Below are 13327 nucleotides of genomic sequence, written 5' to 3' on the forward strand. Positions count from 1 at the left end.
GGTAAATGATTGCCGATCCTGAATTAGTTCCAGAATTTTTCATCAAGGAGGTAATTTTCCTCATCCCCAAGGAACAGGGTGCCTCTTGCCCTTCAAAATGTCGACCAATTACTTGTCTTTCTACCATCTACAAGGTCTTCACTTTAGTTCTGTGTGCGAACATCTCAAAACATCTTGATGTTCATATATGATAGCTGAGAAACAGAAATGATTCAAAAAAGGTTCCCGAGGCTGTAAGGAACAGCTTATAGTCGATACGGTAGCTGCATAGCACGCTGTCCACCGAAAACGAAATATCTCGACAGCCTATATCAATTATAAATCAGTCTTTGACTCCATATCGCATTCGTGGTTACTACAAGTGTTACGCTTGTATAAAATCAACCCGAATGTCGTTCTTCTTCTGACAACAGTAAATTAAGAATTGGAGCCCGAAGCTATCGGTATCCTCACAAACATCAGGAGAGATACCAATCAGGCGTGGCATTTTCCAAGGCGACTCTCTAAGCCCACTGTGGTTTTGTATGGCTTTGAATCCACTATCCCATCTTTTGCATGAAAGCAAATACGGGTTCCAAGTCAAACATGGCATATTGTCGAAATGTACATTAAGCCATTTAATGTACATTGATGACATCAAATTGTATGCCAAAGACGAGAACCAACTTCGCTGCTTGCTGGACATCACCATCCAGTTCAGCAGGGATATCGGCATGCAGTTGAGTTTGGAAAAATGTCACATAGAAACAATTGTTCGGGGAAAACACACCGACAACGAAGGATACAACCACAATAACATCCGAATTGAGGGCATGGATTCAGACAACGTCTACAAATACCTCGGCATATTGCAAGTGATAACACCTGCTGTGCAACAATGAAATCTAAGCTGCTGGGGGAATTTGAACGGCGTCTGGATCTTGGATCTTGGAAAACTGAAATGTTTTGGAAAAACGTCATCAGGGAGGAAGGGGGTGCTTGATTTGAAAACGTTGCACTACAATTAAGTGCATTCTCTTCATGAGTTTTTCTTCGAGAAACAATCCTCTCACCAAATTCAATAGGCTACCGTAATGGGAGATAATAAATTATCTTCTTTGAACCTGAGAAGGAGAGAATGGACTCCCATGTCGAATGTTACTTCAGTCCAACAGAAGGTAGACATGTGAAAAAAGAAACTCATTCACGGAGGTCATGTCAAAAGTTTTTTGTTGCCAGGCATTGACATCGAAACCTCCAACAAATGATCAACTAATGGTGTATTTTTCTGTGAGACCGAAGCATTCCTAACTTCAATTCAGGATGCTTCACTCCCAACAAAAAAATACAAACAGTGCATCTTTCACGACTCCTCAATCATCAACTCCAGTTGTAGGTTATGCAACTGCGAAGAGGAGACCATCTGCGTACAGGATGTTGAGCAGTGCCGAGTACACCAATCATTATAACCCCGTCTACAAGATTCTTCATCAAAACCTTGCGTTGGAGTATTATATAACTTAGTGGCAAGCTACCATCCTTATTATAAGTATATTCCGCAGAGAATCTTGAAAAATGATCGGTTCAAACTACTGTGGGATCACACTATTGCCACCGACCACAGTGTTAATCACAACAGACCGGATCTAGTTCTGCTTCTCAAGAATAAACGAGTGTGCTTCATAATCGATGTAGCCGTACCGTTGGACTGGAACACTGTTGAAAAACTGTACGAAAAAATCCGGAACTACGGCCCTTTGGCGGACGATATAAAGCAGATTTGGAGACTACAAAAAAACGAAGTAGTCCCAGTCGTGATTTCGGCGACGGGATTAGTCCCGAAAAATTTACGTAAAACGCTGAAAACGCTCGATCTTAGGGCTGCACTATACATGAAGGTGCAAAAAGCGGTTATTCTTGTAAACTGTGCTATAGTCCGAAGAGTTCTGTCCGGCAACAATCTGACCTAGTGGGCTTCAGTCTTGATTCGTACTGTCTTCCACTTAAGATCTGTCTCTGTAGTATAGAACCACCGCGGCATTGCTTGAAGTGTTTGCGACAATCGGGATGTGAGAATACATTTTCACATTGTCATAGACACTTTGCGTTGAAATTATTGCTATGATGCGGGCCTTTGGATGTTGCCTTGAGTCCATCTTTAGGTTGGTTGCCCCTCGGTCCGGTTGGGCGGGAAGAGATTCCGGGGGCTTTTTTAAAAATATCACTTTTAGCTTTTTTTAAAAAATGCCACCAAAAATCATTAGCAAACGAATGCAATCCAAATGACTTCGATAACAGATCAGCAATGACCTTTCATTGGTTCAATAAATTCGACAACTACTCAACACTACTTTTAACTTTAAATCACATGCACTTGCAAACTTACAACGTGCAAAAAACTCCAATGTATCGCAAAGAGGGCATTTTCTGCTGCTGTTTAGCTTTCCCTTGGTCAACTGTTGGGACGAAGCAATCTTTTTTTTCAGGAGCTACATTTGTTATATTTCAGGCCTTGTACTTTCTTAAATTATGTTAGGGAAAGCAATGCTACCCTTGCTTCTAATGACGCCACGCTAATGAGATGCTTCGTAATGTGGCTTCTATCTACGAACCTTTTACTAGAAGAATATTGGAAAAATTACCATAAAAAGGCCTAACCTGGTTGATGTCTCTAAATTGTGGACAGACCTATCTAAAGACTAAAGCTTATGAGGGCAGCCAGTTTCAGCGTCAAGCCAACTAAGGTGGTGGAGTTTGTCACAAGGTGTTAGTCATCACTTAGCGGGAGCTAGCTTGCATGGTGCTGGTTTTCTCAACTCTATAAACAAATATGTGTGCACAACAAGAGAAAGCTTTCTGCGCAAAAATTTTCTTCCAAAAGGAGTTTTCATAATTTATTGGTCAACAAGAAAAAAGCATAATGTACATGCTCAACTTTTAACATTTCACATCGCTTCAGGAAGGGCAGTGCATACTAGTAAATTTCACTTAACTTGCCCAAGTTCGAAATAACATTTTAAAAATATCTATAAAAATTATTTTCCGCCAGAACAGTCGTTAGATGAACATCCGAGTGATGTACCGACATTTCCAGCTACGTACAGGATTCTATTTAATATCCACAGTAGAATCTGTTCCGCTTTGTACATAATGGTTGTGAACAGAATCGATAAAGGCTGTAGGTATTAGAGTAACGTTAATTAGATGCAATGGAAATCAAGGAGATTTAGTCACCTGGACTATAAGTAGAGCCAGGTAGAGAATTCTATCAGCCGCGACGATAAAAAAAGTAAATGCCACAAGAATTCCCAAAGCAGTTATCAAAGTCAAAACTTCTACAAGGTGCACTGCAACTGGCATTTTACTTTCCAGTTTTCTTCTCCTTTTCTGTTATGAACATATATTTTATTGCCTGCAAGAGTGGAATAAATGAATAACATTCACTAGATGTTGCAAGAGATCCTGTTGACAACTTACCTCTTTTTACCAGTTATCAATAAAAAGTTTATACCGAGGCAACCAAGTAGGATCAAGTGGAATTTAGCTTAGGACGATAAAACAAAACAGAAAACGAATTTTATAGTAATAAACCAGATATTAAAAATGCCAAAATATTTCTTTCTGTAAAGTTTGCGAAGACCATAGAACTGCAAAATGTCGCTTTGACATTGTTTGAATTGAAAGTAGAAAACAGCGTAAACTGCCTGGAATCACAAGCTTGAAATACTATTGCCTACCTGATTAGTTAGTATTTTCATTATGCAAAAAGCCAAAGATAAATGCAGCGAGCTCCGAGAGCGCCTCTTCTTGTGTAATCCATTACAGGATATTTTCTCGCCATCACAGCACAAACTAAGCCATGGACGAAGTGTGTTAACATCACAGATATTGGACATGTCTCTATTACCCAATACCTCTTTGAATTTCGAAAACCCTTGATCCTTTGATTGATCTATTTAGTGCAGATCAGCATAATTTAAATAATTCTTAAATGGTTAGGCTACTGTCGAAATCTAAACATATCGATCTTTCGTTTTTTATTTAGCTGGAAAAATGTCCTAACACGTTAAAAATGATATACTCAACAAAAGGATTGAGGTGGGCAAAATATCTCAACACTTCTATTTTGAATTTTGGCACAACTCCTCTTAGGCCGATGGGAGCATACTGAAAATTTGAAGTTTGTTTTTTTCTAAACTACATTTTTCAAGTTGATCGAACTCATATCTAGAAGAAATCTTGACCAGTCGGTCTGAAATTTTAAGGGTACCTTATGATCAACAAGTACCGGGAATTTATAAATAAAAAAACGACTTAATTTTCAGGCAAATTTAAAAATTTAAATTTAACCATCGTTCCACTCGCAAGGCTGTCGTACGGAAGGTCGCGGTTCAAATCTCACTGGTGGCAGTGGAATTTGTATCGTGATTTGACGTCGGATACCAGTCGACTCAGCTGTGAATGAGTACCTGAGTCAAATCAGGGTAATAATCTCGGGCGAGCGCCATGCTGACCACATTGCCTCCTAGTGTACCGTTATGGTCTTGAATGAAGTGCTCACTTCAAGGCCCTGATCCAACATGGATTGTTGCGCCAACGATTATTATTATTATCGTTCCACTCACACGTCCAGACACCACTAGCCTTTACTCTCTCGTCGCATTCTGCTTCTTTTTTGGTTTCAGCTCGTCTTTAAGGAGCATCAGAAATCATATCCTCCGCAACCGTCTTTCGATATTGGTTTTGCACGAAATTGAGGATGTCGAAATGAGTCACTTTATACCAGTCGTATGCCATAGCTTTCGACAGAGCAGACTCCCTGAAGACTTTTTGCAACATTTTCAATGCATCAGGACACGACATTTCGTTAGCAACACAAAACTTCAAGCAAACTCTCTACTCAACAAAATTATGCATATAAAATGTAACGAAAGGTTTGAAGTTGATCGATGTTCATAAACAGGCATCAGACACTGGCGCTAAATATTGACATATACCGAAAATTTGGTATTTTTTTTTAAACGCGCCGTTTTAGCTAAAGTCGACATATCGGAAAAAACTTACGTACTTCTCTAGCTATGTGTAGTATATCTATAATCGAGAAAAATTGTTTCTTCATTGTAAATTAAAATTTATAGGTGCAATTGGTTTGACCGCGCGACCTTCGTAAAAAAGGGTCGGCAAAGAAAAGCAACCACTATATTCTTTGGCATTTCTTTCAAAAAAAGTAATTTAAGGGGGTCATCCTGTGTAAAGGCCGTTTTTTTGCTGTTTTTAGAATTTTTTTGTGAAGAACTGGATAAAGATACAAATACGAATTTTTCATCATAGATTTATTCATATCTTGAGCCTGCATAGTAATTTTTCCAACCTGATCGCATAATTATTGAAATACAGAGCAATTTATACAGCCATCTCCAAAAAAGGTGTTTTTCTGCTGCCACGCTAGAGAGCGATGCGATCGTCTGAAAGAAAAAAGTAAACGGCATTTTAATGTACAGACTTAACTACAGTCCGCAAACTAGGATTATTAAAAAATATTAAAACATAAATTTTTGGTGCCGTGTTAAACTTTTTTTAGTGAACTTTGGTGTTTTTTCACGGCTTCTTCAATGAATAAAAAAAACTACTTAATGAATCGCAATTATCCTAGTTTGCGGACCATAGAAATATGTTCTAAATAAGTCGCGAAAATTTCAAAGAATTTCGTTTGAAAGCTATGGTGGCAGCCGATTTTCAACATGCGGTTTCGAGAAAAACGCATTTAAAAAGTAGAATGCGATTTTTAGCCATAAAACCCTAACTGACAATTAACCTGTTATACCTAATCCATAAACCTCAGGTTTCTTCAAGAAACACATGTACAGCCGATAAATACTTGCTTTATTACGGAGATCGACACAAATTAGCTGAAATGCATTGATTAAGGATGTTAACTGAACATCCGGCCTTTCCCTTGCTAGTTCTTTTTCGAATTTGGTAGTATGGTTTTCCATTCAATTTACTAGAACTGCCAATACCGTAATTACTCAATTTACGGTAAAATAATATTAACATAATTTGATCATAGTAAAAGCAGATTTATTTTTAGCAAGAAAATTAGTACATTGGGTATACCGAAATTCGAGAAAAATTTTGGGGGCATTACTTCAGCGTAACATATTTAAGCCCCATCGCTCAACGCTTGTGCGAAGCAAGCTGGATGTGGTTTCCAGCGGAAATTTGGGTTCATCCCATTAGAGATTCGGAAATATAAATAATCATTTGTATTGTAATAAAGTTACGGGTTTCTGATAGTACGTTACACAATCTGGTGGTACGGATCTAGGTAAGTAGTGTGCAATTCGTACAAGCGCTGATAATTACGGATAAGGATTCCAATTGGGGAAGTCTTAGGATTTCACTTAAAAGAGGTTTGGAAAGTATTTGGTTTTTACATAATGATAACCAGCCCGAGCACAGAAGTTTTACTATCCACGTAACAATATGTGTAGTCACTATTTGCAACATTTCGCTTTTTATAATTCTTTGAGTCAAGATCAAGTTGAATAGGGATCTATATTTTACACATCTCTCCGCAGCAGCCCGCAAGATGACTTTCTTTTTTAGATTAAAACGCTTTCACGCTTTCTGTATATTTCTTACTCTAGATTATAGTATTGCAGTCTTCTGCATTATCTTTTATCTATTTTATCTAATATACTTTTACTGGATTTTTAAAACTAAATTTTATCGTAAAGCAGGCCCTATTTAGTTACTGTCATTAGGAAATTATTTCAAAAATCATTTCAAACCTTTGGCAAATTCCCCTTGGTTTTTTTCTGTATTTGGAAATTTCCATCAACTTATGGATCGCGTAAAGTGTTCATCACCGCCGGGATATCGTCCTCCTCTCGTGAGTTCCGTATTGTAGGGCCATAAATATTCCATAATTTATAATAGTACATTGCTTTCGAAATTGCAGCCGGAAACATTACGATCGACATTAAGTGATTGGATAATGCAAAACTTCAATATGCCTTCAGACGCTTCTACATTGATAGTATTTTTGGTTCTGATATTTTTAACATGGTACATCGTGAACTGGGCAGTAAGGCTGCTACTTTCGTTATTTTGGCCAATTATTACGGTAGCAGCATTAATAGTAAGTATGAATTTCCATGAATTGCTTGAGCTGGCAAGAATTATTGAAATCATAAGGAAAAAACAAATAACGTAGACTGAGAATAATATATAGAATTTAAATAATTGGTGAATACTATTGAATTGTGTGCGTTACTTTAAATTTTATAGAAACGAGTTCAAATAGTGACAAAGCCATAGTTATTACATTTAAATTGATGCAAAGCTTCTCGCGCAAGAGATAAACAATATCTACAGCAAAAAATCCACAATCCCTCTTCGTGCTCAACAGGAACAAGACAGGACAAAGCCCCGTATCCGATTGTTGGTTCCAAGCTACATACATATGTAGATAGTATGATGGCCATTTGAACACAATATAAATAGAAACTAAACCTGCTAGGTCAATTGATGCTACTTGCCGTTGGGAAGCTTCACTTGCTCTATATCGATGCACACGTTTTTATAGGAAAATTAATATTACTAAAGCACTATATACAATGCTTCGACATCCTTTTTGATTTTGGTGACGCTGGTGCTGAACTTTCACTTGGGATTGCCGACCATATAGAAGCTTGTAGAAGGACTGGTAGAAGTTTAAAATGTTATTGAATTTACGGAGTCAATAGCTTTCCAAAAGTCAAGGAGGAAGACTGTTGGAGGTATCTTACTGCTAATCCCTTGCCTAATTTCGGTTTTAAGAATGAAGAAAACGTGATGTGAGATGTGGGATAGAATTAAACTTTGCAGTTATAATTAATTTTATGGTTCGCTTGCAGATTTTAACGAAGGGTGGGGAAATGGAGATAGGCATGTACACAGCTATTGGGAAGGGACAGTTTTTCATTCTTCTCGTCATCATCATCAACCTTGCAACAACTGGTATCCGATCTAGGCCTGTCTGAGTAAGGAACTCCAGACATGCATCGTGGGTCATCAATTCGACATTTCTAAAAGTTTTCTGGTGTCCTGGCCTACGCCATCGCTCCATTCGAGGTCTCCTTTTTCAACCATAAGTATTGCCCCCAAAGACTTTCTGCGCTGAATCATCCTCGTCCATCGCAGGCGGATTTTCTTAACAACCAGACGGTCGTGATTATTTTCGATCTTTAATAGGAGAAATTATCAGTAGTCCCAAATTTGTATTTTCCTATCTTTACTGTTCTCATTTGAGCAGCGTCATCTGATGTTACTTCTGTGGCTTTTGGCTCTGACGTTGCCACAATGTCCCTCTTCTCATATGCAGCCTAAGGTGTCACACCAACCGGAATCGATTTCATCTGGTTGAATATCTTGGATTGCTGTTCCCATTATCTAGTCAATATCCACAACATATGCCAGTAGTTGGGTGGACTTGAAGAGGAGGATGCCTCTCGCATTTAAAACAGTATCATGGATCACTTTTTCTATGACCAGCTTAAAAAGAATGCATGATAGGGCATCCACTAGTCTTAGACTGCTGTTGATAGTGAGTGGTCTTAAGAGTGATTCTGTTGCTTTTAACTGGCCTCGTGCAGGGTCAGTTTAATCAGTCTTTCAGTTTTACCGTGTCTATAGTATCATAGGTGGCCTTACAGTTGATGAAAAAATGGTGCTATTGATGGCCATATTCCAACAGGTTTTCCATCACTTGCCGCACAGAGAAAATCTGATCTGTTGCTGATTTGCCTGGAGTGAGGTTTCTTTGGTATGGAAGTTAATGTTCTGAGCGTATGGGGCTATCCCCCCTAATAAGATGGCGGAGAATATCACATAGTTGGTACTCAGTAACGTGATACCTTTATAATTGCTGCACTCTGTTCTCCTTCTATAAATGAACCGTTTATTAAAGCACTCATCCCATTGCTCCAATATGTCCATACGGTCGGAAACCAGATTTCTCTCTAGACGGAGTTCGTGATAGATTTCTGAATTTTCCATTCCGTTGCTGGCCTATAACATCGTCGAACTAGTAACCGTATCGGACGGTAATTTGAACATTCTGCTAGACTACTTTTATTTTTCCATATTGGGACAGTCTTGCCAGTCAGATGGTGTTCTACCTTCCAGAATAACCCGATTAAAGAATTCATTGAGCCACAGTGTTGGGTCCCAGCTCTTCGCTTTCCAGAGCTCAAATACGATGTCGTCAGGTCCTGTGGCTTTACCCGATTTCATTCGTTTTATTGCCTCCTCGACTTCGTGAGTTCCTCACGCTGTTTTATCAGTGGCTTAATTTGCAGGACGGCAATCAACGGTCGATGTTGAGGTGAGATGGTCTCATAGGGAACGGCTTTACAATTAGTGAAGGTGCTAAAATCTCTGCGCCTTATGAGAATATAATCGATTTGCGTTTTACTGTTCCCACTGTAAAATGTAGGAAGATGAGACAATCGTTTGATGAACCATGTATTCATAAGTACAAGGTCATGAGTGTCCGCAAAATCGATTATACGCTCACCACCCTCATTGCGCGCTCCGAACCCCTTTCCCTCATGGTACCTGTTATCGTCTGTCTTTTCACCCACATGACATTACGGAACGTTTCAAGTCTTTTCATCGAGAAGTTCAGAGTCCGAGTCATCTTTCTCGGCATCAGGTCAACGTGTCTGTGGTGTGTACGCGGTGAAGAAGTGAATGGTTGCGGTTCAAATCTCACTGGTAGCATAGGATTTGTGTCGTGATTTGACATCGGATATCAATCGACTCAGCTGTGAATGAGTACCTGAGTCAAATCAGGGTAATAATCTGGGGCGAGCGCAATGTTGACCACATTGCCTCCTACAGTATACTACTGTAGTATACCGTCACGGCCTTGAATGAAGTGTTCTAACACACTTCATGGCCCTGATCCAATATGGATTGTTGTGCCAATGATTATTGTATTATGTAAGAAAACGGGCTCCGTTCCTACTCGACTGTTAAAGCCTCATGATTTTAATATCATAACTGGTGTAGGCTTCGAGGGTTTGTTTTATTGCGTCATAGAAAGTATCCGACTCTGCCGTCTCTTCTGTAGAGACCTGAACGCTAATGTGTGTGACATCCGCCTGATATTGGGACTTTTAAGGCTCCGTGGCTTCTGTCCATTGTCTTTAGCCCTAGCCGACCCCCAATTTCTATGATCACTTGGTACCATTTGTCTTATTTTTAGGAGCGGGGGACTCGCCTTCATCCTTCTCCGTTTGTAGTTTATTATTGAGTAAAAACTCTCCACGTAGAGTTGGAGATAGCGTTTGGTAGTTGAGCTTGATTTAACAGATATTTCCCAGGTCTTACGCTATATCGTGGGTATCAACCCAAGTTTCGCCCTGGGACCTATACTACCCTTTGACCGCCTTTTCAAGAATCAGTAATTTGAGGATACTTCCAGCTCGCACTCCAATTAATATATGTACATATAATATTTAATTCGTTTAGCGAATCACATAGAACCACGTGGTCTAAATCGTTCGAAATAGCGGTGACGAAATCTAGCTTAAAATAAAGCTAACAAGGACATATACTCATGATATAATGCTCAGTTTTGCTATTAAAAAAGGATATTTCGTAAGGAGAACTTCCAAAAATCCTTCTATTAGAGATGAGAGTGCATTTGTTAGTACATGTTATGTAAGTTTGCAAATACGGAAGGGCTAGCTTAGAGTAAGATCTATGGTATTCGTGTCTAATGGAATTCATCCAAGGTTCATATATGTATGTGGATTTATTAGCTACGTAAAGTAGGATTACTTCAGATGCGATAACTCTGAGTAATTTTGAAAGAAATGTTAAATTACTCATAAAAGTCGCGTCAGCAGCTGTCTTTGTACAAGTTTACTGGGAAAGAATTTCTGGTGAATTTTATCTCTCCTTCCAATTTCAGATGTTCTTACCATATATTCGAGAAGGCAACTTTGGCGACGTTGTACCCAATATAACGGAGACAGCAAAGGATGTCGTTTATAAATTGGTGAGTTGTGAATCGCTCTGTAGCAACGCAACGATATGAAGCATTCTTTTCAGGGTATTATATTGGGTCAGTTCGCCAAACGCATTGGACAGTTTATAAGATGCCCACAAGACTAAATAAAAAATACAGATATTCATATTTGGGATAGCTAAATCTAAGTTATGTAAATACTCTCAACCGAATAAATTTGAAATGGTCATTTCTAGGACAATTGGAATTAAAATTGAAAGAAAGTTTCAAATATAATTGTTATGATTTTAGGAGGTATCCGATTTGGTTCGGCAACTGATGATCATTTCTCTTATTACGATCAATTTTGAATTCACATTGAAATCAAAAGGATACTATCCTATCTAAAATCGGAAGCTTCGTTTCTAGGAATTGTTTTTTGATTTCAAAGCTAGTGAGATATGCGTAACCCCGAAACTTTTCGTAGTTAACGCGTATTCCAAAATCCCGTTTTCAAAAAGGTCACCAATACCACTAAATGAGGTTAAAATGTCACTAGTAAATTGGATGAGCTCCGATGTAAACTGATCGATAAGGAATATCCCCGTCTAGAACACCCGCGAAATTGAGCATGTTTACATAATGGTGTACTTCTGCATGGTTTGAACCAATATTGCTATTATAGGGGATAGCAACATCAGTAATATACGCGGAGTGATCTGTTCTATCAACTAGCAGCACGTTAGGCTTGTTGTGCGGTATGTAACTATCAGTTCCCCCACGCCATCCTGAATGGCACACATAAATGCCTACGGCTCAGTAAAGAGCTCTCCAGCACACCCCCATCTGGTTGACAAATACAGATGGACAAACGGCTGCCAGAGCCTATTCACGTGTTTACCGTGCATTGTGCAGGTTCCATTCATCAATCCGCTCTGACTTCACCCCACTCAGAGGATTGAAAGATCAACTCTTCAATTTAAGTGGAGTCAGCCCACAGCTTGCCTTTCAAACAGCCGTATGCAAGGGACTCGTCTACTCTTTGCTGTAAAAATAAACGCGCAATAAGTCATGAGGCAGGCTCATCCGCTTCACGGCAGAGTTTGGATTAGGCATTCGGAATTTAGACATAGTAGCTTGTATCCGCCGCTGGACGTTTTCCAGATCGATTTTCGTCCACGGCAATATTCCGAATGCATAGGCCAATGAAGGGATAGCGAATACATTTAATGCGCTTATTTTATTCTTTGCCGAGATTTCAGCACTAGCTTCTCACGTCGCAGGAATTTGGACAGCAAAACATTCTTCAAATCACTAACTCGACCAGAGGTAGCTTGCAGAATTCCTAGATATTTGTAGAAGTCTGTCTCGGTCATCGCCCGGATGTGGAGGTCACCAATACTATGTCCGGCATGCGACTCGTGATAATCTTTGAATTAGAATCGATATTTGTCCAAGCCAATTTCCATCCGAATATCACGGCTAAGCATGTCTACTATTTGCAACAGACTTCTAAGATGATCAGAAATTCCAGCATATAACTTGATGTCATCTAAGTATATCAAGCGTTTCAGCTTGCACTGGCTTGCGTTGGCCATATTTTATTGCGAAGCCATCCCCTCTCGTATCATTCAGTAGCCATAAAAGAGAATTCAGTGCTATGCAACAGGACGCACCCCTAATTTAAACATAATTTATGTTTATGCGTGTTGCATTCAAGTGAGCTCCATTGTACTATCAACCACTAATTTTTTTCTAAAATTTGTAATTTAATTTTAAGCATTAATTTGGAATATTTTGATTTCTGTGCCATCTGAAATTACAAAGATTAAAATGCATTAGGATGCCCATTAGACCAGGTAACTGAATAACTTACTAAATTAAACTGAAATACCAGGAAAATTAAACGTAAAGCACAAAAAGAAAACCAGGCTTGACTCACTGTAGCTTATTGAAATCATCGAAATGTTAAGCAAGCATAACCTGGAAGCAATGTCAACAGCAAAACAAAAATGTTTACTCTTACAATTTTAAACCAAGGTGGAGTACATTTTTGCGATTAGGTGCAAAAATGAATTAGGGGAAATCGTAACTTTACTAAAACTATTTTGTTTACCGATAAATATCTTTTTACTGAAGAAGGGGCTTTTAATTATAATAATAGCCACTGGTCGATTGAATCGTAAAGCATATTACCAAAACTCATGGATAAAAATTTGGCAGAAATTAAATCCTTGTCGATTTATTACAAAGTGTACCATTTGACAGAGGGGAGAGGTATATCATCAAGAGGATGGGACACATCCACGTAATTTCAGGGAGATTACACCCCTTCTTAATGAAAAA

At 38.8% G+C, this 13327-nt stretch overlaps 1 protein-coding gene and 1 long non-coding RNA gene across 2 annotated transcripts; one reads left to right on the forward strand and one right to left on the reverse strand.

Moving 5' to 3' along the window:
* Window positions 1–2846: 2846 nt before the first annotated feature.
* Window positions 2847–3673, reverse strand: LOC119649513. Its single transcript, XR_005249143.1, has 3 exons — window positions 3457–3673; window positions 3214–3391; window positions 2847–3155 (listed from the first exon to the last, which is right to left on the reverse strand). It is a non-coding gene; the product is annotated as an uncharacterized LOC119649513 (long non-coding RNA).
* Window positions 3674–6713: 3040 nt separating this feature from the next.
* On the forward strand, window positions 6714–11243 carry LOC119649478. Its single transcript, XM_038051645.1, has 4 exons — window positions 6714–6874; window positions 6944–7123; window positions 10946–11032; window positions 11086–11243. Exons 1-4 carry the CDS (start codon window positions 6827–6829, stop codon window positions 11146–11148), a joined length of 378 nt encoding a protein of 125 aa, XP_037907573.1. The 5' UTR covers window positions 6714–6826; the 3' UTR covers window positions 11149–11243.
* Window positions 11244–13327: the final 2084 nt, after the last annotated feature.

The sequence above is a fragment of the Hermetia illucens genome, chromosome 2 (genome assembly GCF_905115235.1).
Source record: "Hermetia illucens chromosome 2, iHerIll2.2.curated.20191125, whole genome shotgun sequence".
In the NCBI taxonomy this organism is placed as follows: domain Eukaryota; kingdom Metazoa; phylum Arthropoda; class Insecta; order Diptera; family Stratiomyidae; genus Hermetia; species Hermetia illucens.